Source organism: Zerene cesonia, chromosome Z (genome assembly GCF_012273895.1).
Source record: "Zerene cesonia ecotype Mississippi chromosome Z, Zerene_cesonia_1.1, whole genome shotgun sequence".
NCBI lineage: Eukaryota > Metazoa > Arthropoda > Insecta > Lepidoptera > Pieridae > Zerene > Zerene cesonia.
In genome coordinates this window covers 6,936,705-6,962,453 of record NC_052122.1, presented here as the reverse complement: position 1 = coordinate 6,962,453, position 25,749 = coordinate 6,936,705, and the positions used below count along the sequence as shown (strand labels likewise).

The 25,749-nt window shown below is 32.5% G+C and overlaps 1 protein-coding gene across 1 annotated transcript; it reads right to left on the bottom strand.

Moving 5' to 3' along the window:
• Nucleotides 1-4,291: 4,291 nt before the first annotated feature.
• LOC119835657 (LIM/homeobox protein Lhx9-like) lies at nt 4,292-25,420 on the bottom strand. Its single transcript, XM_038360620.1, has 7 exons — nt 25,311-25,420; nt 16,926-17,167; nt 16,346-16,480; nt 14,052-14,285; nt 13,288-13,439; nt 5,305-5,540; nt 4,292-5,176 (listed from the first exon to the last, which is right to left on the bottom strand). Exons 2-7 carry the CDS (start codon nt 17,006-17,008, stop codon nt 4,943-4,945), a joined length of 1,074 nt encoding a protein of 357 aa, XP_038216548.1. The 5' UTR covers nt 17,009-17,167; nt 25,311-25,420; the 3' UTR covers nt 4,292-4,942.
• Between the last annotated feature and the right edge of the window lie 329 nt (nt 25,421-25,749).

Below are 25,749 nucleotides of genomic sequence, written 5' to 3'. Positions count from 1 at the left end.
CGATTTTTTTTAATTGATGTAATGTACAGTAAAATTTCCAAATGTCACCTCTTTAACGCAATAATATACCGTATAAATATCGTTTTGTGCGTCATATCGATTTAATTTTTAACGAACGGTATGTAGGTCGCTGGCCTTATCAGTAAATAATAACAATTATTATGTTCATAATATTGTCTTATATTTTACCTTGTTTTGAAAATAAGTATTTATTTACTGTAGAAAACCATTTGTGAACATTTATTATTATGGTATTATAGCTATTCCACAACTAAAGCAACAATGTTTTATTATTTTTATTCATATTTGCTACTATTATGCTAGCACTAAAGCCACAGCAACAGCTCCACAAAAGCTATAGGTAACAGCTTTGTGATTACTTATGGGCAGTGGCGTTGCCTAAAGTGATCCACTAGCTAGGTTGCCCGCTCTACTATGATAAAAAATATATATTAAAACGTTATCAAATCAAAAATAATTGGTGTAATTTATTTTGCTCGTTGAATATTCACGCTTTAGAGCTTATCAACGCTGAATGTTGGGGTAATTATATCATATTTTATGTTTTATCATCACTCATGGAAAATCAATATTTTCATATAAAATAGTAACGAAAAACTCATGTATTAAATCTGCAAAATCTAAAACATTTACAAATAAAACGTAACAAATGAAATGAATGAAAACCGATCACATACATCGAATTTAGGTATTTTGCAAAATCCTAATGAACTTAATCGAAGCCTTTGAGCAGTCACAACCATCGATACTAATCTCCGTCAACATCATTAAAATACCATGATACTTCTTAATCTTGATGTCTCGATGCCACGTGGACGGGAACCGAAAACTTTACCGAGAGGTAACTCAAAATCCATCGGAAATCGCTCGCTATGGCATCTTGTTAAAATACTTTTAGCTAGATTTATAACGGGACGTCAATATTTTAATGAATTCCATTGCTACTGTAAAGAAATAATAAAAAATGCGCCGACATTCGTTGATTTATTACGCCACGCGATACGATAGCCGTGTCTGTACACAACATGTACTTATAGGTACATCTTATTATAAAAATCCAGTGTCATGATGGACTCTTCACCAACTCAAACGAATTTGATAAAATTTGGCATTTTATGTGTAATTTGGTCCAACTTAAGATATAGGATAGTTTTTATTTCGATTAATTATCCCAATAATTTATAATCTTAATTAATAGTTTTAATTATTACTCAGCCACAGCATCGCGTGGCCGGGTATGCTTGTCGTATTGTATTTTGCATTAATTAAATAACTAGTTACATGAGCTATCTCGAAATCCTTAAAATCACCTTTTATCTTAATAACATTTATAATGATAAAAGGTGATTTTAATTATTTCGGTATTCAACGAATACAAGTTTATTTGCTTGTTACTAGATGCGCCGCGCGGTTTTACCCGCGGACGATATACGGGCAATAGAGAGTATTTATACAGCTCATGTCTTATACTGATGTATAAGCTTTGTTATTGTAAAATTTCATTAAAATCTATACTGCAGTTTTTACGAGAAAGACTGGCAAACATCCATCCATCTATCCTTACACTTTCGCGTTTAATGTTTAATGTTTCTATTAGATATTTACCCTTGTATTATCTAATTATCTAATAGGTATATAAATATATATATTACCTCCTACTTACATATGTTTTTGGTACGTATTAACCTAATATGACAAATTAAGATTTCAAACAAGATGACCCGACGAATTTTGTACCATCGCGTATATTTGTGAATGCTATTTTACGTTATTAGAATACAATTCCTGTTCCCAGCCGTTTTCGAGTTTAGCATGACAGACAAACAGCTACTAAGTTATTTAAATATAGATGAACTAGCTGTTCACTGTCCACTGTCGTTAAATGAACTTGCAGCCTTCTAGTGGTGAAAGATATTTTTTAAAATCGGTACAGTGTTTTTGCGTGAAAACGTTACAAACATGCAAAAATACAAAAGTTTTCTCTTTATAATATTAGTGTCGATAAATTAAATATAAATACTTATACCTTATTTTAATACAGAGCACTAATATTCTATTTAGATATCCTTAAATAGCCTTAGCGGTTATGGAAATTTTAATAAAGTAATTTCATATATATCTATTAGTAATAATCGAAAGTATTATGACGCGAATAAATTACCCAAATATAAAAATAGCACTTGCTTATAAAACTGTATTAACCTTTTTTTTAACTAACACAGAGGTATTTAGGTACCTTAATAGGTAAATAAAATAAAAAGTATGTTTCATTTATATATTAAGGTCTTTTCAGTATATAAATAGGTTATACAATTACTACATATTTATAATAATAGTTTCAAATAATATTAATTTACAGTTAACATCATCTAATTATCGCGTTAATATATATATATAATGATAAAGACCGTGGAAAAGTTATATGAGTACTTTAAAATTTTAACAAAATTTCCTATCATCGATATATCTCGAATCAGGAGTAATTTACATTATATTGAATATTAACAAATCAGAATTTATCCGCTTTCATCTGTACTTGAACCACACTTGATGAGTCGTGCAAACAAACACATGAAGAGCGTGTGACTAATTCAATACTAGCATTCCGCCTCGGATTTGCCCGTGGTACATATAGCCTATAGCCTTTCTCAATAAATGGGTTATATAAAACTGAAAGAATCTTTCAAATCGGACTAGAAGTTCCTGAGATTAGTGCATTCAAACAAACAAACAAACTCTTCAGCTTTATAATATAAGTATAGATAGGTACATTTTACAAAAATCAATTAAAAAGTGGTTTACATAGGAAAATATGAAGACAGTATGTATAATAACATACTGAATATACTTCGCTATAATATATCAACTGTGCAATTATAACTTGAGTTGATATTCATTGAACTTGCGGACGTTATTAGAAACTTTGACATTGCAGCTTGTGGCGACGTTGGTTGGCAGCTTAATGAAGACATAACATTGCTTTAATGTTAGCTATTTATTAAAAAAATTGATACTTAACAATTAATATGTAGTTTTATTGATCTGAGTCTTCGATTTTGCTTATTCAGCTATTATGAGCGGAGACCAACAAATCAAATATCGTTAATATATACGTATAAAGGTAATGTGACTTACACATTCGTATGTGTCAAAGGTGATATGATATATACTGCTAGGTATGTCCTATACACTATGTAATGTCCCTACGGATGCTCGACGCTCTGTTCGGTGTACTGCTCACAGCGAATGTACATTCTGTAGCTTATCGCAGTACCGTACATTTGCTCGTTGAAATGTTTTTTTACATCGAGCTGTAGCAAAGCATCGATCATTGTGTTCGCGAACTTGTTCGATAAAATTTAAAAACGGCGATTTCTTTACGGCGATTATGTAACAAGCAAAGCAAGTTCTTCAGTCTAGCTTATTTATCTGTCAAATATTATTTTACGTATTCGCTCGGCGATAATACCGAAAAATAATACAATAAAGAAAGCAAACGAATTCAATTCTCACAACAGCTGAACAAGAAATAAAGATAGAACTTAATAAGCACAAAGCGAAGACTAAAAGAATAAAATACTTATGTAGCCTCGCAACTCGTCTGTTACCACACTCTAGTGATAAGTGTTGTTTACGTAAGAATTCTTTAGGGTTTCTTAATTAATACATTTACAATTAAAAGCTGTGTGGAATATTGTTACACAATTCTAGACGAGTAACTGATTTTTATTTGCTTAAACAATTATTTATTTTTTATATGAACTTTTGGTGGTTACATTCATTACAGAGACTTTTCAAATTTATAATAACCTATACAATATGTAAATATGTACGTATACAAACACATCAATACAAATTTTTAGATTGTTTGGTTTATCTTTCAAGTGAGTAGTCTAAATAAAGTGTAATAAGATACGTTATTTCTATCTTCATGTTGATAAAAAACAGAAACACTTTAGTTAAAAAAACGTTAAACACGTGTTATTCACGACTGCCTAATCGTGAGGAATTTCTCTTCTATATTTCTTATCAGATAATATTTGCAATTTAATAAATTAAATGCACCTTCAACATTGCCACAAACCTTTATAAAGGGAGCCTACTTGTACCCAACACAGAAAGAACAAAAATTGACTTCAACAAAAGTATCGAAAAGTACCTATCTGTAGAATTTTCTTACACAAAACTACCGTTTAAATGAAAATAATAAGAGGAAAAACGTATTAATGGATATTAGAAAGTTAGTTATAATAAAGAGACAAATATTCGCCATTTCATATATATAACAGTTTTATATTAAAGATATGATCAGTAACTACTGTTATTATCTAAACGATATATACGTTCTGAGTTCTACTTACTACAAGTTTGACTAGTATCACTGTATATACAAAGAGATGAAACCTTATACTAAGACTACGGAATGCATAATTCGGTAGTTATATAATATACAGTCACTCTAATATCTAACCATATATTAAATAATTTCACACATACATTTAATAGTAATAACAATAACTTAGGAATATGCAAAAATAAAGAATCGATTATTTGAAACTTAATAAATAGTATATCTACGCAATAATTTGAACTTAAGTAACACTGCCGTACGTGGAGCTTATAACGTTATTCCCGAAAATAGTTATTTGGTTTATAATTTAATTGTACAATATTATTACGTCTACTTTTTTACGATCATAATTGGGAACGTATATTTCTCTATAAATATGCAGTTAGCTGTTAATGAATGGTTGCAACGTTGTGGAAATATTTTAAAATTACATCTCTACATACGGTTATTTTATGGTGCAGTTTTCACATTATACATACTTCTATTTATTTACGGGAAGGTGCGAACGAAACGTTTCTGAGTTTGAGTTCAGTATTTGTAAGATCTGCATCTGTCTACAATTTACGAATGTCAAAACATCTCATTGAAAGCCATGGGATGCGGTGTATGGACCCGTAAGTCTTCGATCGACTGGAGTGGTTCTGGTATCATCATTGGGCCAACGTTGGGGGGTGGGACGGAGCCGGTCACTAAATTGCCATTGACGTGACTCCCATTTCCATTTGTGGTTATCTGACCATGAGCGGACGTTTCTTGTCTCATCATATTCCGACGCCACTTTGCGCGAGCGTTCTGGAACCATACCTGATAAACGAAAAGTGCTTTAATTATGAGGCGTAATAATATTAATATTTTAATATTTAAATTCACCCATAGATTAATTTTAAAAGCAGTAGTACCTATACTAAAAGACAATAAAAAAGGCAATTTACCTGCAACACTCGTTTAGATAATCCCGTCTTTTGTGCCAACTGTTTCAAGTCCTTAGCGTCAGGATTCTGGTTGATTGCGAAATACGATTTCATCGTGCGCAGTTGGTGATGCTTGAAGCTTGTGCGCATGCGCTTGGTGCGCTGCGTGTGGCTGGTCACGCTCCCCGGAGAGGCCACTGATGAGTCGTAGGCCAAGGACTCCATAGAAGAGGACAGATCTCCACGGTGTAATATATCTACGATAAAAAAAATATATAAAGTCCAGTGCTTCTGATGTCCACAACGGAAAGTTGTCAAATAGAGGTCTCTGGGGACCATACGACTTCAACTTATGTATAAAAAGCTCCGTTTTCAATGCTTCCATATGAATAATGTGTTAATATCAAATTCCAAGTAATACATTAAATGTAATGCACATAAATTATACAGCATCGATTATAAAGTTTGCAATTTATTTGTATTATGTAGTATCGAGGAAATCGCTTGTATTTTTGGATATACATCGTTAGTAGAAGAATTCAAACAACGAAAATAGTGCCATAAAGTAATCAATGATTAAATAAACCTAAGCGTATTAATGTCTTGTAATATTTAGTTTCATTTAACAAAATAATAGATATTTACGTACATAAAGTATAATGAATATTACAATCATATGGCTTACAATTAATTTAAGCAACTAGTTGAGATATTGTTTACTTATGCTCCGATCGGTAAATAACAGTGTTCTGTGTTGAACTTTAGTGGGTAAATAAACGGATAATCGTTCTTCTCCAATAGCCTGAAATCCCTTCTTTATTTATTTCAATAAAAACTCACAATATTAAACTCTTTAATAGGAAGGTTATTTTTTCCGTTGTACATAGACTATGATCGGTTTAACATTGAGAATTTATTTTACCAAAATCAAATATATACAATTGACCGCTTCCTTGATACAGTGGTTGATAAAAGTAGAATCGAGGAGTCTCGGGTTCAACTCCCGGTGGGAACACAAATAAAATGTCTCGGTCTGGCAGGACACAGAAGGCTGATCACCTACTTGTCCATAAATATTTAGTTTATCAGAATTAATGGTTCAGTAAACAGGTGAACACCAACTGCCCCATACCCCACTTGATGACATGGGTCTTCACTAAATAGATACGAGTGACAACGCCCGCCAATTTATTATTTTTCTCTTCTACTATTTTTGTTAGTACGACTTGAACTTGACTTGAAGGAGTCTTGATTAATTTAATTTTAATATTATAATTGCAACTCTAATGCACTAATATTTGTATTTGTATATCTGTATGTATCGGATAAACTCAAAAACTAATATACCATTAAAACATATATTAATGATATTATTATATTAAAAGTTAGGTGCCAAAAATCCATACACACACACACATGCTAATAAAAGCCTTATAATATTATACCTAAAAACCATGCAATCGAATCCATAAACTAACTACAAATGATACAGAAAAGAAAATATTTTTGCAGTCCAGTGTTATTCATTGAACAAGGTTTAAGTGCTATGTTGATGTGTTTATTACAGATGCTCGAGATTTTCTCGGTTATTTATTATCGTGAATAATATCTTATAACCGTATAACGGTGAACGAGTAAAGTTAACTTACATTCTTTATTGTTTTTCATATAATACTCTTATGTTTTTTACTTTGAAACAATCGCATACGGCTTTTAATATAGCCATAATATAAACACGGATAGTGGTCGCTTTATTTTGTGGTAATGGTGTGATGGTTTATTTCAAACGTATTTAAATAATATTTATTTTAAATTCCTTTTCTGCGGCTTCACCGAGAAGGGCGGATTAAACTTTTTATCGGTAACAGGCAGAACAATGACACTTGAAATACTATTATAGCCTTCAATTAAACATATTTAATTTCCTAATAATAATATTATTTCCGTGCATCGCTGGTCGTTGGCCGCGTGCAGCGTGTCATCCGTTACTATCACGATTTCAATTTCGTTGGGGAGAACATTTAATAAATGGTATTTTTAGCTCGATTGTTTTGTGGTATCGTCGGAAATCAAGAACGTGTCAAATTATCATCGCATTTATCATTTCGTGCTATTTGTTTTGACAGGCATATAAGTGATGGTTAGGTTCCTCGTCAGTAAAAGTTGGATCGATAAGGGAATTCGAACATTAGACAGCTTTTGTTTTATCAATTTGCATCTGAATTGTAAAATGCTATTAAATAATTAAGCGAGTCCATTTTGTTGGTGCCTATTAGCGCTGCACCTAAGATATGTGTAATCAACTTCTGTTGGGACTGCGTCAGAATGACATGTCATATTTCATAAATTTATTCATTCGAAATCAATATTAATAAGGAAGTGTTTCAAAATCTATCAAATTTTGTTTTGAGTATTTACAATCAGAAAGATCAGAAATACTCGTGTTGTGGAGTAACCGATACAAAAAAAATTGAGCGCAGAGTTTTTTGATACAGTCTATTGAATCTGTTAAGCGCTTTCTGAAGTCTTAAAAAATTCGGTGTCTACAATTGACTCTGCAATAGTTAACCACAACCGGATCTACAATTGTAGCGTCGATCTAAATTTCCTGTCACCAAGAAAAAACTTATAGGATGTGGCTGCGCCGGACGACACGCTAGATTTGGCAACCTTATTCGAGGCTTATTGAAGTAATTCATAGGGAATTCTAAAAGACACATTGCTCGCCTTTGAATTCATCACCAATCATATGTTTTCCCCTTGTGTCCCACAGGCCTCCTATAAGAGTTTAGGCCATAATCCACCATGATGGGCAAATGGGTTAAATGGTTGGCGGATGTCACGTGTCGCCGAACTTTCAATCCATGGGCATTTCGGTTTCCTTGCGATATTTTCCTTCACCATTTCGATTAGTTGTGATGTAGATAAATTGAATAATCAATTTATTTCTTACATGTTCATCTGGTGTTGGAGCCCGGCTTTTGGATTTAAGTTCCAAGTCCTAACTAGCTAGCTTAGCCACAACTGATCGATCATCTATTGTTTATTTAATCACTGTTAAAATATATATATAGGCTAATAGGCTTGGAAATTTAACATTATTGATATAAAAATGTCGGTATTCTCATCGCGTAGTAAGCTAACCATACAAATATCCTTATTATAAAATATATTATATATAATACATATATTTTTTTTTTATTTAAACTTCAGTATGTAACAAATAGAAATGCATATAATATTTTCAGAATATTATTAAAGTAAAGGGTTTCAGTTTTTGTTATTGCTGAAGATGCCTTTCAAACAACCAATCTTTGAAATAAATGTTAACCATAAACCATAAAATCCATCGATTTACAGAGATTATCAACCATAAATACCCACATAAGTATATATTCATAGAACAAGTTATATGTATAATGAACAATTATAAATTCTACGAGACCAGTCGATTTAAGAACTCAGATAACATGTCGCTATCGAGAGCAGTTATCCACGCTATAAAATTGACGAATTAGATTCAAACGAGTCGATGTTGATGCTTCGTTTTATGGGCCGAATTAACATGTTACCGACTTTACGTAAAAGTGTTCTTTTTTACTCTCGAAAATCCAGTAATAAAGCATCGCGGTCGTAAAGGCTTCGATATTAATGACTGGTTATAAAAAAAATAAAGAAGCACTAGAGGCATACGTGTTTCATTGCGCCGACAGGCGCCCCGATGATTCGGTCTCGTTGAAGAGATGCAGCGTGTATAAATTGTATATTCATTAGTTATATCGTGTCTATAAAATGTAGCCTTAAAAGTTTCGAAATCCTATACTGAAATGAGAGTGACGTTATTTTGTTTGTGTGGTCTTTTCATACATTTTTTGATTATAGAACGTATTAAATATTTTTTTCAATGTAGTCAAATGACGTTTCATGCATGAATAAGTGAAATTCCTCTATCTATAAGTGGTTTATGTTATATTATCATAACATTTTATTATTAACTTTAGTAATATCTGCTGTGATGCTTATTTTATTTACATCCGCTTCTAACCATGACTTAGGACACGAGGTGTAATAAATTTTTGGTAAACCTTGTAAAGAATTATTGATGTGAAACGAAAGCCGTCCGTCAAGTCACTTATAAATAGAAACAAAATTTTATCATGTATGTGTATCAATCTTTATTTACTTGCATATATCAATCAGACTCAATGTTACGTGTTTCAAATGTATACTGCTTTTATTATTATCGATAAAACAGTGCGTACAATAGTCTATAATATTATACAGAATTAGAGAATTATTTCTATAAAGAGCGATGTCCTATTAAGTATTGTTTCGATAAGCATTGACACACATTTTAATGACGTTACTTACGTTACTAATATTATTAAATATTCGCCTTCCACTCGCATGTGGACGGCATTCACAAACGTGTATATAAAACATAACTTATCACACTCACAAGCTATAATAACTGAGCATAATCCAATTAATTACAACTAATCTACTATATACAAAACTAATTATTAATTAGTTTGTTAAAATGAAAGTAACGGAAACGTTGTTTTTGTGCCGCGACAGGTGACTGGGCATTTAACTATCTTTGTAAAGTCAAACGATTGATGTTATTGAATACACTTTTTGTATTAGGCGGCTCTTTAAGACGTGTCATTAATTCTTAACGCACTGTGGGTGGAAGGTTTATCGAGATAAATGTAAACAAGAAAATACCGGACTTTTATAACACGTACAAACTATTTAGATAGCTAGTTTGAGAAATTGATATTTTTCAGGTATATATCGTTTAATCTCATGATGTTACCCCCCGTATAAAAAAGCTTAGCAGTACCAAAGTCTTTAGATCAGGCAGTTACTGGTTATCACAACTCTAAATAAATATAATGATGAAAACGCAGATTGTAAAGAATGAAAGAAATTTAACATACATTAGATATAAATTTATAACTTTTTTTTTAGTCTGTGCCATAGACAAGAAATATGCAAGGAAGGAATCAAAAAGAAGTTTTTCATACTCATATCAACAATAATCAAGTAAAGTGACGTCACAGTACAAAAAGTCGAAATAAAACAACACCGTTATTAATGAGTGGAAAGTTTTCATGACTTTTTCTCATTTCTTACAAAAGTTATCTTCAATAATCTGTTCCCGATCTCGTTATCGATAAAATTAATTAATATCAAGAAAATATTTCTGTAAATTTTATAAGAATTTTCTTTGTTGTTTTGCTGGTGATATTACACTTGATTACCAATTTACGTTCAGTTCAAATTTATACAAAATATTTGAGTTGTAAAATACGTTATTTATATGAAGGCTGGATTAAATTTCGAAGCTTGTTCAAGGAACCCATTTCGTAAGTACATATTTAAATTAACAAAGATTTATAATGTGCAAGTCTAGCTTCAAAATCATCATCATCATCATCATCAGCCCATATATGTTCCCACTGCTGGGACACAGGCCTCCTATGAGGGTCCAGGCCACAATCCACCACGCTGGCCAAGTGCGGATTGGCAGATGTCACATGTCGTCGAACTTTTGATTCTCGGACATGCCGGTTTCCTCACGATGTTTTCCTTCACCGTTTCAAGATAATTAAATTATAAATATAATGCACCTTATATTTAAACTTGCTTTTTCATACAAACAACTTTTTTCTTTACATTTATAACGTTATTAAAATAAACTTTGTAATATAATTTTTATAGGTTGTATTATTTTTTTACATACTATATCTTTTTTTATTTAAATAACGTATTTTTGTATAAATTTTGTTCTAATTTGTTTAAAATACATATTAAATTATCAATAAATAGGGAAATTAGTAAACGTAATTTGTACGAAAATCAAAAAACAAAAGAGTTTTACGTTAAGCTATCTACCCATTAATTACTACCTGTGCATTAAATTTAAAAGACAAAAGTTAATCTTAACCGACCTCGGCAAAGGCACGATGAGTATCGTATTTAAGTATACAGTTAACTTGCCCATACATTAAAAAGGAATACACAATTTCTGTTCCTATTCATTGATCGGATGGACGATAAAGCTGGGAATGTCATTTGAAGCTCCACGCAACGTTTGCTCTATTACACTATTTCATTAAATTTTTTTAATTAAATTTTCGGCTTTACAGCGCCGGTTTCGCGTGATATACAACGTGCATCTGCTTTTTTGAAGGTGACGGCCTAATTAATAAATTTTGTGAGTTAGTGGGAGGTCTGCGGTTATGTTCTTATAATTAATTGTTAACGGGAAGGCAAAGAGGTTGAGTTCGTTTAAGTTGTTTCTACGTTTTGGTGTGTATTATATATATTCATTTTAAAAAGTTTATTGGCGGAACGCAATTGAAAATTACGTATTACCAAAAATTAAATTACTAACAGTCTGCTTATTATCCGGTACAATCGCGGACGCGTGGTACTGAAACAAAAAGTGTACTATTTCAGCTCGAATATGCATGGCTAATGAGGCTGATCGAAAAACCTTGGCTATACAGCTAATATCTATAGGGTTTGGCTTTTCAAGCAAAGGAACAAAATGAGCATAATGATGGTGCGATAACTGATAGGGCACGAAAAGTTTTCAAGGGTCTTTAGTTTGCATTATCGTTGTCACGCGCGCTCCTCTCTGACGTTGTTTTGTCAACATAGCGCGGGAAAAATATCTGCCCACTTTTATGCAAATATAAAACATCTGTATCTATAGGGCCATTTCGTTATCTATGTTTTTTATGTTATATTTATATGAACTTGTATTTATATAATCGCAGTCATCCAAATATATGTAAACTAGCTGCTGGCCCCGGGTTTTGACCCGGGACTAAAGATGGAAAAAGCATATTGTATAGACAATGGCTTTGTAATTGATAAAAAACGGTTGAGTAGATTCAGAGCCCAACGTCACAAATATACAAATTTGCAAACTACCTATTTATTATATTAATACGTTATGTACATATCAGAGTTACAAGGTTACCACAGGTAGATATTAATTAATAATTGCTATTTTTGTTTACAAATATATTATATCTTAGAAGCGCAACGTTGGCATCAGCATTTGAAAATAGCGGCTCTATGTTCGATATTCAGTGAGACGATAGTAATGTCTACTTTAAGGATACTCCTAGGTACATGAAAGACGTTACATGTATTAAAAACATTAATTATCAGTCACTCAAAACGTTGTCGACCAAAACTAGTTTAAAGGTTACAAATCAAAAGAGTGCGCGTAACTTTTTAAAATTAAAAACTGTGTCAAGTCCATACATAATATTCAAAACGTAGAACCGCGTCTTCATGCAACAAAAAGTCATCGTAGTGACATGGTGTGCAGCTGTCGTTGCGTCTAGACTGGCTATAACGAAGTAACGTCCCGTGGTCCATTCAGGCTCGCAATGATTAATCGGGGTCGAGAAGTCACACAACCTGAATTCACCTCAACGAGTGCCTCGTATTTCAACGCTACAAAGAATAATCCAAACGACCCCAAGAACAGTCTGAACATTTTCGACTCTACTTTTCTCATTCTAACCTGAGTGGAAAAAAGCGAGCGGGAAAGAGACGATATCACTTTTGATAGCGCGTCATCTATTCATTAGTCGTGATTACGGTCGGACTGGGATGAATCGAGGGGAACCCGTCGTGTTTTCCCTTCTGAGTTCTCTGATAAATTTTAAACGGCTGTCAAAAACTGAAAATTTCCCCAAAGTCATTCACATATAGCAATATTTATTTATTGGCTTGTTTTTCTTTCTTTCTTGCACGACCATCTAAGAAGTACATTTCAAAGGAAAATAAATGGCGAAGTCTTGAATTTAAGATGAAACGAGGGAAGCAAATAAGCTTTACGAAAGAAGCTTTCGATTGGACGAGAAATATAATTAATAAACTGTTTTTAATTACAGTAAGTCTTTGTAATAAAAATTCGCAGTATAAATATATTCGCAGGGCTTAGCCTTCTTGTGTGGGTGGTATGTTACTTACCTAATGCTGTGCTCGCCATCCGCATCGTTTGTACTTGCATGTCTTCAGGAGACCCTTGGGCGACTTTTCTTTTCCTTGGGCGTCCTTTTTGGCTTGGCCCTCCCGAGTAGTATTGCGATGGGGAATCGCCTTCGCTGTGCATTTCTTGACATCTGCAGTACATATATGCATTCAACGTATTGACACTAATTCTACGGTTTTTTTTATTACTTTGAAGTCTCTCAACAGAATATTAATCTGGCTAAGTTCGAGCGAGTCGGTAAAAATCGCGTTTGATGGACGTTTGGCTTAAGCCGTTTTAATATATTTTGTAATTATAGCGGCAATAGAAATACATGATGTACGACAGAGGGAGAGACAATTCCGTATGTATTAATTTAGTTAGTAAGTTTAGTGTAACATATATTTATTATACATCGACTGTAAAGGGTAGCGACTGAAAACAGACCTTATAAATCTGACGTAACACAATGACGAAAAATACGTAACTGTTTTCCAACTACCGTTATCGCTGACTATTATTAGTAACTTATAATACTAACTTAATAAAATATATCATGTATTTATATCTGACACATTTATGCCTACACAGGAAATGGCGTTTAGCGAAAATATGTAACAACAGTTTTAACAAATACACAATTTAATTAATTATGAGCAACCCGGATAATAATGAATAGCATCCAATAATTATGGTTTGAACCTCGTGTTTAATTACACTCAGCGCTCATTAGAAGCCGATATTGTTCGTCAGTCAGCTATACCTGTACATGTTCATATCTTCATCACAATACTCGTCCAAGCATGCGCTGTCGTAGTGCGGCCTGCAGTACACCAGGCCATCTCGCATGCCGAACACATCGCCCTTGGACAGCAGGGTGCCGCAGGCCACGCAGGTGAAGCACGTCAGGTGGTATACCATGTCCCTCGCTCTCATCACCAGCTCATTGGCTGTTATGCCATTACCGCATCTCGCACACCGCTTGACGCAGAACAATCTGAAACAAATGAACCTCCGTTGTGATAATAAGTGCTATAATTGCCTCCACTAAAATGTACCAAATTATCGTCATAATTATTGGATATCAATTTTAATATCTACTTACAAAGAAATTGAAGTATATTATAATTAACTGTGTATTATGGTTTTATTGATGAATTATAGGTATTTAATAAATTAATGTGAATAAGTATTTATCATATTAATTCATTAACACATTGATTTTTGAAATGATGAAGACTTTAGTTTTATTTTCTTCCTTGATTTCTAAATAACACAATTATCGCTTACATACTAATCAATTGTCATAATGATTAACTGTTTCGATTTATTATTGCATAAGTTAAAGTTTGTATTCGGTATTCTAAATAAATGTATTTGTTTGTTATAATTATGGTGTGTCGCAATTGAAATGATGGCGGACTACTAAACATTGGGGTTCGTATGCATCAATGAAGGCATATGGAATCTCTTGACACTGTTGACGTTAGGGGTTAAACCTGACATAATTTGGTAAACAATCACTGGCCCTCAAATTGTTATGGGCATATGGTTTAATAGCAGGCTTCGGAGTTTGGTTGTGTCAAGAAATGTAGCAGTGAATTATTATATCGGTCTATAGATGACAGTTGATAAATATTGTGCTTTGTTACTAGATATACTTATAGATATCGACATATAGATAAAAATGAAATTTATGTGTCGATTTAACTGCTGTTCATTGAAATATTTAATGCATATTAAATATATAACATGAGCATAAATTTAAAGCAGGTCTGCTGTTTTATTTTTTCTTCAGGTTTTAGGGAACAAAAACATCAGCTATTGCTAACTGGAAGGTGTACTGGAAGTAAAACTAAAACATAATGAATTGCTCAAATACATTTTTACGCGCAACTTCACATTGTATTTTCAATACAAACTGTTCCTTTTTAAATTCAATTCCTTCACGAGCAACACAACTTTGTAGCGAAAATTCGAATAATTGGTATGATCTAGCGTAATTGACCGTTCACTTAAAAATATTCATTTAAATGACATACATGAGCGCAAAATAGTATCACGTTTATCATTTTCCTGGTAAACTGTAGCGGGACACATGTAAAAAAACATATGTAGAATGTATTCGATTCGACAGGTGTGTGAAACTCACAAGTGCGTTCGGTCTGACGGACAGCATAAACGCACTTCGCTGTAATTACGTGGGTTGACACGTGACAACTGTAACAATGTGCGTGTAACTCACTAGCGTATGTAGCTGCTTCGTAATCTTCACTATTCGCTTGTTATCATTGGCGATAGGAATTTCATTCTGCAGCTTTGCGGGAACTTTCATTGGATATTTCTTCGATAATATAATGTAAATAATAATATAATGTTCATTTTTAAGGAATAGTAGTTATGTGATATTGAGAGTGTCATTGTCGTTGAATAAAGCTGTAAGTTGATGTTGGTAGTTTCCCAACCAATATTGGCTCTTTTACAAAATAAATGTACTCACATTATATGATATTCCGCGAAAGATCAATTAAAACTTACTTAATCCCTTTTTGGATTTCATACCTGAAATGCATTATATTTAAAGGAATATCATATCGCTAGCATAATAATTAATATGACCACAATGATTCTGAATAAAATCGCTTTTAGCAATACACGTTCGCAGTTGCAGAAAACCTCAGAGCCTGGGGAATACAGGTTTCGCCTACCGCTCAATATCGGAGGCACACACACGAACCGCATCAGTGGTACTTACGACTTACCTGTATCAAACACCTAAATATACTAAAAAATGACTTTTCTTCAAATGAATTATGAATGATGGATTCAATGAGTGTCTACGTAATAGATGCCTTTGTTTAAATCACATCAGTGATAATCTTATGTCTTATTTTAAACGTATCGGACGACTTTTTAACAAATAATGAAAGGATTGGGAACTTTAAAAATGGCTGAAGTTATTCTAAATCTTCAATAGATACATATCATTGAATGCAACATTCGATTGCTTCTAAGGGATAGTTCTAGAATATTATTAGTGGTAGATTGAAGTTTTACCTGTAATAGTCTTCCTTGCAATAAATGTTGCCATCTCGAGAGAAACAAGTTAATTCTGAGTCCAGAGGCAAACGACACTCACAGCAGCGCAGACAGGAACCATGCCACTGACGGTCCACGGCGAGGAGGTAATACCTACACAAAATTTCCAAATGTCTAATTAAATATATTTCAAAATAGCAAAATTGTATCCTCAAATATATTTTACAACATAGTGTTTACTTGATTTGAAGAAACAGAAATAGGACGCTACAGCCTATAAGTATCCATTGCGTTAATGATCTAAGATCAAAAAGATAACACTATTAATAATTGCTAAGAATGTAGATACTTTTTGTATTAAACTTTTTCAGCTTAAAACAATTAAACTCAATATAGCCTTAATCAACATTCACGCTAGAAGATAATTAAAATACGGTATACCATAAGAGTCGTTGTCATTGTGCTAATTGTTAACAAGCTATTTTTGTTCTGCCATTAACATGTTTGATAATTTGTGTACGCTTTCATAAATATTTCATGGCTTTTTCAATAGTTTAGTTTATAACTATACAGTTAACAGCTGAATTGGCAATCTCACCTGTCCTGTATCCTGCCCCCGCACCCCGCGCACTCGTCAGGAGTAGCGGGTGACCCCTCTGAGCTCTCCCGCTCCTTCAGCATTGTTTCTGAACCCGTCCTGCCTTCTGGACACGACTCTTTGTCTCAAATAACAAGGCTCATTTCACCTTGGATCACTCCTTCTTCGACGGAGTTTGGGACAGACATAGCTGTTATGTTTTTGCTTGATTGAATCAGGGCTGGATTCCTTATGGATGGAACCTGTTAGGAACCAACAAAACATACAATGTTAAGTATAGATGTGATGAGATATGATTCACACAACAACATCTAGGATTAAAGTCAGATAGTTGCCTCAGTCCCGAATACATGGCTCGGTTTCGGTTCGCTATGCGTCGTATTGACTCGCTAATCTGTTGGTGGCGTTAGTGAGTGATTACTATTAAATGGGCACCCCCTGCTGACCTTAATTTTCGTTTCATTTAGGCAAACATTTTAAAACTTTGAAAAGCATCAAACTTACATTCGTAAATTTTCGAGCTCAATATTTTTATTATCAATTTTCTGTTAAATTTGTTAATAGAAACTACAAGAAATTTGCAAATATACGCGAAAACTACGTATGGTGTACAATTCAGCTAAATGGAAGATAGTATATAGATTAACAATTGCATTAAATTAACTAAATAAAAAATAAAAAGTAATTTTTGAACTGGAATTTACGGAATGTCCTCACGAACAATGAAACGACGCTACGATATGAGACCTACTAGACAATGTTCTATAATGTTCATTTATATTGTGATTTGTACGTTGAAACGTACGTTCAAGGATCCCAGTCAATTACACGAGTAAAGACTGTTTCCTCGAAATTACCTGAAAGTTATCTGAAAATGTATTAGTTGTAGTAGTATTTGTTTTACGATAGGTCAAATAAAACAGGAATTCCTCTATACGAAATAAATAACGTTTATAGAAACCAACTACCATGAACGATCAGAGACCAATTCTTTGATATACTTACATATCAAATTATTCTTTATAAGTACTTTGTTTTTAATAATAGACTTTGTAGACCAGATCTTGCGTATATTAAGTTAAAGATGACGAGGCGTAATCGAAAAATAAAGTTAGCTCAATACAAAACAACAGGTTTTTGTCCTTATTATCGTTTTTCTTTAACATTCTATGTCTTAAGTTATTTTGTTTCCACCATTCAAGAGCTTCGCAAAATGTTGAAGAGGCATTAATATTGTAATGTTACGCATGAACTGGAATTTGAAAGGAAAAACAATAAAATGTATTCTGTATGTTACATTTGAATTGAAAACTGTATAATCGGGAACACATAGCGTGTTCCCCTCTTAGCATATCATTTATTATTCCCCGCTATAGACAGTAGAGATCTGTATACAATAGGATGTCTAAAGAATCCTGTGCAAGATTCACCGCCGGCGTTTTATTGGAACAGACAATGGGAGTTAGTTCTTTATTTTTAATCAGCGCCAGCGCGACTTAGTCAAATATTAAAACTCAAAATTTTATATAGATAGCGCTACTGGATATGATGCATTTATATATATCTACTTTTTGAAGAGGGAAATTAAGGAATCATAATTTCTACATTTCGGTTGGTATGCAGACTAGCATTTGTGTTTTCCGTTTGTTATCAATAATAATGTGGACTTCGGTACAGGTAGATAAATAATATGTTATATAATGTTAGCAATATGTATGTTTTTTTTATAATTCCAAAACTTTTATAGATGTAATTTTTTTAGATTTTATTACATATTTATTACTTTATACTTTCGACATTTTGAAACTAATGTCCACTCCTACTAAATTTTACTCTTTGTCAATTGTCTCAGATAAATTTTCGTACGCACAAGGCGAAAGTCGTGACTGCCATGTCCACGCTAACCGCTTATTTGCCTAATTAAAGAAAAATAAAGTCCTTATTTAGAACTACATTCTTCAAACTTTTAAATTTTAAACGATATAACAAAGAAATTCCAAATTAATCAATATACCTGTATAAATAAATTTACACACAAATAAAATAATTACTTTTGTAAGGTTGTTGTTATAATAATAATACACGAGTGTCATTACATGCTAATTAATGCAAAATGCAAATTAATGTTAAAACAATCTTAATAAATAAAAGAAAGACGTGTTACCCAAGATTAACCTGAAAACGATTAAGTGGATTTAGAGTTTTGGTTTTTTGGATTAGCCTTCGCATGTAAGTGCATCTTAAATATACTGGTAAATTCACCTAATTCAAAATCTCAAAAACCAACAAAAAACTACTCACAGTACTGATTCGGGGCGATAAGCTAGTATATATAGTATAAAAATAAAAGCACCGTACGAACCGACTCGCAAACTCGCTACACTGCAACTGTAAAAGGAATTTAATAAATCTCACACAGGAATTATTCCATGAATAGGCTGCGAAACGCCAAAGCGTAACAAAGAGGCAATTAATATGGCAATTTGCAGGGTCGTAAATGACCAATCGAGCGATATATGCTGTCGTGCAAACTGCATGAATAGACCTCTCTACGCCAGAATTTCACGTAGACATGTACAACCGGAATGCAATAAAATATATCAATATTTATTTCAGTGAAGATTTTGTAACTTACCTACAAGTAAGAAATTATATGACGACTACGTTTGCGACCCACAAATAATATCCACTGAACTTTCTTAGGTTACCTACGTGTTGTGTATTTATTCGAAATGGTAAAAGTTTTAGATTTCATGCAAGTATTGTCGATAAAACAGTTTATGAATTCTATATATACCGGTTGAAATGTATGTACATAAATTTAAATCAATTAAAATATAGTTAGTCACTCTAGCTTCCAATCCAGAACTGCCGTTAGGGAGTAGAAAACTCATGAAACCTTAATCCCACCACAACTGTGACTGTTCACAATAAGTCGTAAATTAAATCTTTATTCCGTTATATGCCCTTTATTTTACTAAGAAAGAAAGCTGTTTATTTTTCAGACATCGACGAGTAAAAAAAAAATTTATGACTCATTGTTGCCACTTGCCACACGTTTCTACATGCCCATGGATTACTAATTAATAACTTATCGTGTACGACATGTTACCGTCATGGTAGCATTTAAAGAATGCAGCTACTGAAAGTATTCATGCTTATAGCCACAAAAACCGACTAAGTTTGTGATATAACTAATTAAAACTGACAAAACTGGCCATAAATAATATAATTATACGATTCTAATTAAATGTAATTCATACCATCCAGCCTACGATGCGTATCGAACTGACATTTTTAATTATAGGATGAAATCTTACGTACAAAATTATAGGTGCGAATTATAATACGCGGGTGTTAAGTTCGAATAAGATCGACAATTAAATGTAATGGGTAAAAGATGATGGTTTTTTCTAGGACCATAATAGATGTGGCAACCTTTTGTATGTATTGGGTCGGTACCAGTCAGTGGGTGGTAAATTAAGTCTAAGGAGCCATCACGTTTTTCATACGCAGCTGCAATTGTTTAAGTATCGCGCATTACAGCGAATTAATCATAATAAAACGGAGTTTCAAAGCATATTTTTATACGAAACTCAGCTTGTGGATATGTTGATTTAACCAAATCTGAATGTACCTTTAATTATTTCAACTAAAATACTGTTGTGTCTTATTATCGTCTATGATTATTGTGATATTTGTGCAAAAATTGAGATAGTTATATTTCTATCATAACCTCGAATTTACTCTTATAATTCAATTATTTACTCTTTATTTGTCTCTACTTAATCAATTCCAGAGTTATTTTTAATTCCTAACTATTACTAGATACGAAAATAGAAACGTAAGTGTATTAATATTAGGGGCAATAAATACAGAAAAATAAAGCGAACTGTACAGGAATTGTTCGAACATAAAACTTTCAAGCTTTATCTAATCAAAAACAAAATAACTCCTAAAATTTTATCATTTATTGCGTTTATTAACCGCTGACCGTTAATAGTTTTATGGCCGTTGTAACTCGTGGTTTCGATATCAGGGTTCTAAAGTTTCGGTTTTAAAATTAAGTGCAATAAACTCGTAACGTTTACTGTTCTTTTGTTTCTGTTTTATTCGTAGCAATACACGTTATTTGCTATCGACGTATAATTAAAGGTTTCGGTTCCGTTATAGATATCGGTATATACAATACCTTATGTATTCTTTCACAATTTCACAGTACGTACATCAACGAAAGGGAAATGTAAACAAATATAATTTTAACTTAGCGTTACCTGGAGATAATTAAGTGTCACATAATAAAAACATTGCTTCATTAAAACACTGTCACTACAGCTCATTGAAAAAGTTCTATGTACACACACTGGGCTTAGAGCTATACAAATCACTTTACAGCGAAATTATAACGGAGGGAAATGTATAAAATATTGGAGTACGCAATTTGCAACTGCAACGCATTCGCGCGAATGAGGGTTGCAAAAAGTACGCCCTCGACCCCTTTGGGCGGAATCCCTCGCAGACTCCCCTCCTCACCACTCCCTTCGAAATGCGAGAACTGAACGTTTGTTGCTAAGAAAATCCGGCGGTTAGAATGGGGTAAGTTTCCGGACGCTACGGACTAGTCTGATAGCGTTATGCTATCTACATTTTCAAAATTATTTTTACCACTAGTACCTGTTTTATCATCAGTTATATGATAGTTCAATTGAACGAGCAGTATGATAGTAAACAAAATCATAAAAAATTTTTTCAATAAAATAAAACACAATAAATGAAACTTGAAGCAAAGCAATGTTATAAGGTATTTAGTAAATATGAACAATATGAATTATCAGAAAGATACATAATTCATAGAGTACATAAATTATAGGTATACTTGCAATTATGCGAATAATGCAAAGACAAAAAATGTGTGTGCATAATAATGGGTGTGCATAACCTTAAAATATCATATATTCATATTCATGTTTAGTATTATGTAAGTTCTTTTATGTAAGATTTATTTCATGTTTGCGTATTTAGTCGCGTAGTTAATCAAAGGTATATGTTGCTATGGTGATACCCTTGAAGGCGGTAAGCTGATTAGTTTGACATTATATTATAAACCCTATCGCTGTTTTGTCTTTGTTTTGGTTATTATATATTATTATTATATAACATTTAGGAAGTACATCATTCATCATTTTGTCATATAATATAATTTTGTGCCATCTATAAATCGTTAATAAACTAATGCATACTTTAATTTTGTTAAATTTTCTTATAAATATAGTTAGGAATGGATTAATATTTTATCAGGGGCTAGGGTACCTACTATGCAAGTCTAGCAGCGCTGAAAAACTAAATTATAGTATTAACGTACCCACTTATAACTGTTAGTTTTTCACCCACAAAGCGCACTTTATTTATTGTTTTCTTTTCTAAACAATAGACAAAGAAATTTCCAATTTATCTAAATATTTAAGAATTTAGAAGAATATAGCAGAACTTGGTAAAATTCAAAATTAAAACTTCGCAAACAATGTATAAAAAGAGAATGAACCGAATTAATTGGGAATATTATGCAGATCACAGTTCACTTATAACTTAATATCACTTGATTTCGTCTAATACATTCGGTAAATTATGGAATTTGTAAATTCTATGTTTAGTCCCATAAAAGTTCTATTGATTTTTTTTTTGATTCTTATAATAAGTTGTTATTTAAAGTTCTATGTGAGTTTCGAATATTACCCAAAGACGCAGGGTATTACTATAAGAAGAAGGCTAAACCTAAGTTTTTTACCCGCAACATTATACGGTACATCTATACATATATTCAATTGCACTGTCAGTTTGTTATATTAAAATAACCGGTTATTAAACAACTAAATATACGATTGTATATATGGTGTTTGATCCGGTCAATCTCTGGAACGGTTGGGCCGATTTTGACGGAAATTTCACTTGTACACAGCGGAGATAAGGAGCAATTTGGATACTTCCATTTCGACATTCCAGCATCATTGTAATTAAAGGAAAAACTCACGCGGGTGAAACGTAGCTAGAATATAATATCATGGAAAGGAAGATTGACAATGTTTCGAAACAATAAAAAAAAATCGTCTTATATACTTACCTATATTGAACAATAATTTATATACCAATCTACCCAAAATTGACGTAATTAAAATGTAATTAATTAGCCTCGATTCGCTGTGGGTGTTAAATCAGATCACGACCAATTACAATTTTAAGCTTTACACAAGGTGATATAAAATATTCTGATATCTATCGGTTAAATACATTTTTAAACATTTAACAAACTTATTTTCCCTTTCAAATTAATTTATTTAATATCTCATGAGGAAACAACATTGTTGTCTTGGTCGCTAACTAACAAAATGTTCCCTTCATATCGAAATTAATAGTATTTTCATAAAATGGATTCAGTTAATTCATGTTTGCGTAAAACTTTCAAACTACCTAGAACGCTCGAAACGAAAACTGTAATTAACAGATTAAACTTTGAGATCAATTACCGCTCAGCACATCGAGAATAGATAGCACATTGCAAATGTAATGCCGCTTTTAGATAAACTCCATCATAAATGTGGTCAAAGCGAATTTAAGTTCTCATCCTCCTGACATTAAACCACACATTAAGAACGATAGTGCGTGAAATAAATTTCATTATCCGTTTCTTTTTATAGGTAAGCTATTACATAATTATAATCGCAAGCGTAATTAGTTTGTTAAGGGACATAGTACAAGAGTTTACAGCGTAATTAACAGGCCAGCAAGTGTTCTTCAATTACATGTTGGTATCCAGCAAGAGAATGCCTTACCTCACTGAATGGCTGAGCTTAAGTGAAACATAGGTATATAAACTAAATTCGTAGGTATTCGTCGGTTCATAGCTAGGTGAGGGTAGGTGCATAATGTTAATAGGGCTTGTTATATTGATTAGTTTAGCGGAAAATGGTAGTCTAGTAAATATAATGGAACAAACATTCTTTAGACCCTCGTTATATGAATACTTTGTATGTAATTGAGATTCGAATGTAATTTTAGGTTTTGTTTGTTTGGATGGATGTAATTATTTTTATGTTTAATAGGAAATTCTTGTAGTTTGTTCCCATTTTGAGATACAAAGTCGTACCTCCCACCGCAGGGATGTTGGTGGTCTTTTCGGTGGAAAGATTTATGTATAGCTGTGCACGTATCTTGTATAGTTTGAAGTCACATTTGATAACACGTCGAATATACAAACATACACATACCTACTCGCAAAGATGGAATAATTTCAGATAAATATTTATCTTATATTTCTTCAAAATTAACTGAAACCTCGGGAATTTTTATGTAAAATATAAACATGAAATGATTACTTTGTTACGGAACACAGATATAAATACTTATAATATCGTGATAGTAAATTATTAATAATGATGTACATTAATTTTTTAATACTGCTAAATTTAATAATTATTTACTTTAAATGACTATTATATCTTTCTCTTTATTATATAGATAAATATCTATACATAAACGAGCAGCAATATTTATCTGACTGAAACATTTAAAATATATTGAATGTATAATAAACAAATATCTTCATATGTAATTCAAAAGCATACATAAATCATCAAAAATTACTTGATCAATTATGTTTGCTAATATTTCCTCAAATGGTTTCGAAAAATCAAAACAAACTAAAATTAACTACTCATTTTCCTATTTATATTGCACTAAAATACGGTATTTATTACTAGGTAAGTTACTAACAGATGGATACCTTCGACCTATTATTAAAATTTCTCCTCCCTCCTATTCCCCAATAAAAAACAATACTTCCAGACAAAAGAGTTCATGGACTAATGCGAGACAATAACATCGTTAATAAAAGATACATATGTATATTTTTATAGCAATTAAATTTCTAAGAAAATGTAAACATCTTTAAATAATTACACCAAACTATTTTAACAAACAACAATTAGTATGACAAGTAAAATAAGTCCAAAAAGTATTACCGAGTAAATAAAGTTTCCATCAGTTATTGAATGTTACAATTTATTTATACTACGTCTACTATCCAACGTAATACTCAGAAAAGGTTCTTGCCTATTGTTACTAAATAGTGTGGAAGATCAGTTATTATGTTACTTAATTGAAATAAAGTGCTATAAAACAATTTCGCAGAATAGGTATTTCGAATGCTTTCATACAATGAAATTATTACGACTGGATACAATAAATTAACATTTGTTTGAACACGTAGTCGGCCCACGCATTTAGCGATGGAGTTAAATCGGCTCGCTACTAACGTAACTACAGCATAACACTTAAAGACAACCGCTACTAGCAGCATGAGTATTAAAATATCGTAATTCAATTAGTTACCTCCTAATTCGAAGCGCGAAGTGGCAACGTCGCGCGGCACGTTAAAATTGCCGCCAAACAGTTACAATACGCATTCAACTGTTCGAAATTTGAACGCGGCACTGCAAGAGTTTGTCGGACATCTGAGGAGGCGAAACGATGCTGCGACGTTGCCACGCCTCTTTCCCAGTGTACACCAATCGCATCCGTCACCTCATCACATGTGATTTAGAATACAAACTGGTTCGTACATTTTGTCTCTTTCAGCATTCTCGAAAATTGACATCATAGAGCGAGATGCCATGTGCTCGCTGTTTGAAATTATTTTCAAATGTTTCGTATAGTCGTCGGTTAAAACGGCCTATGTCTTAAATCAAAATGAGATATTTGATACTCTAACGCATCGCTATATGAGCTATTTTATTTTGAATTTATTTGTACGATAAGATAATAGTAGCGG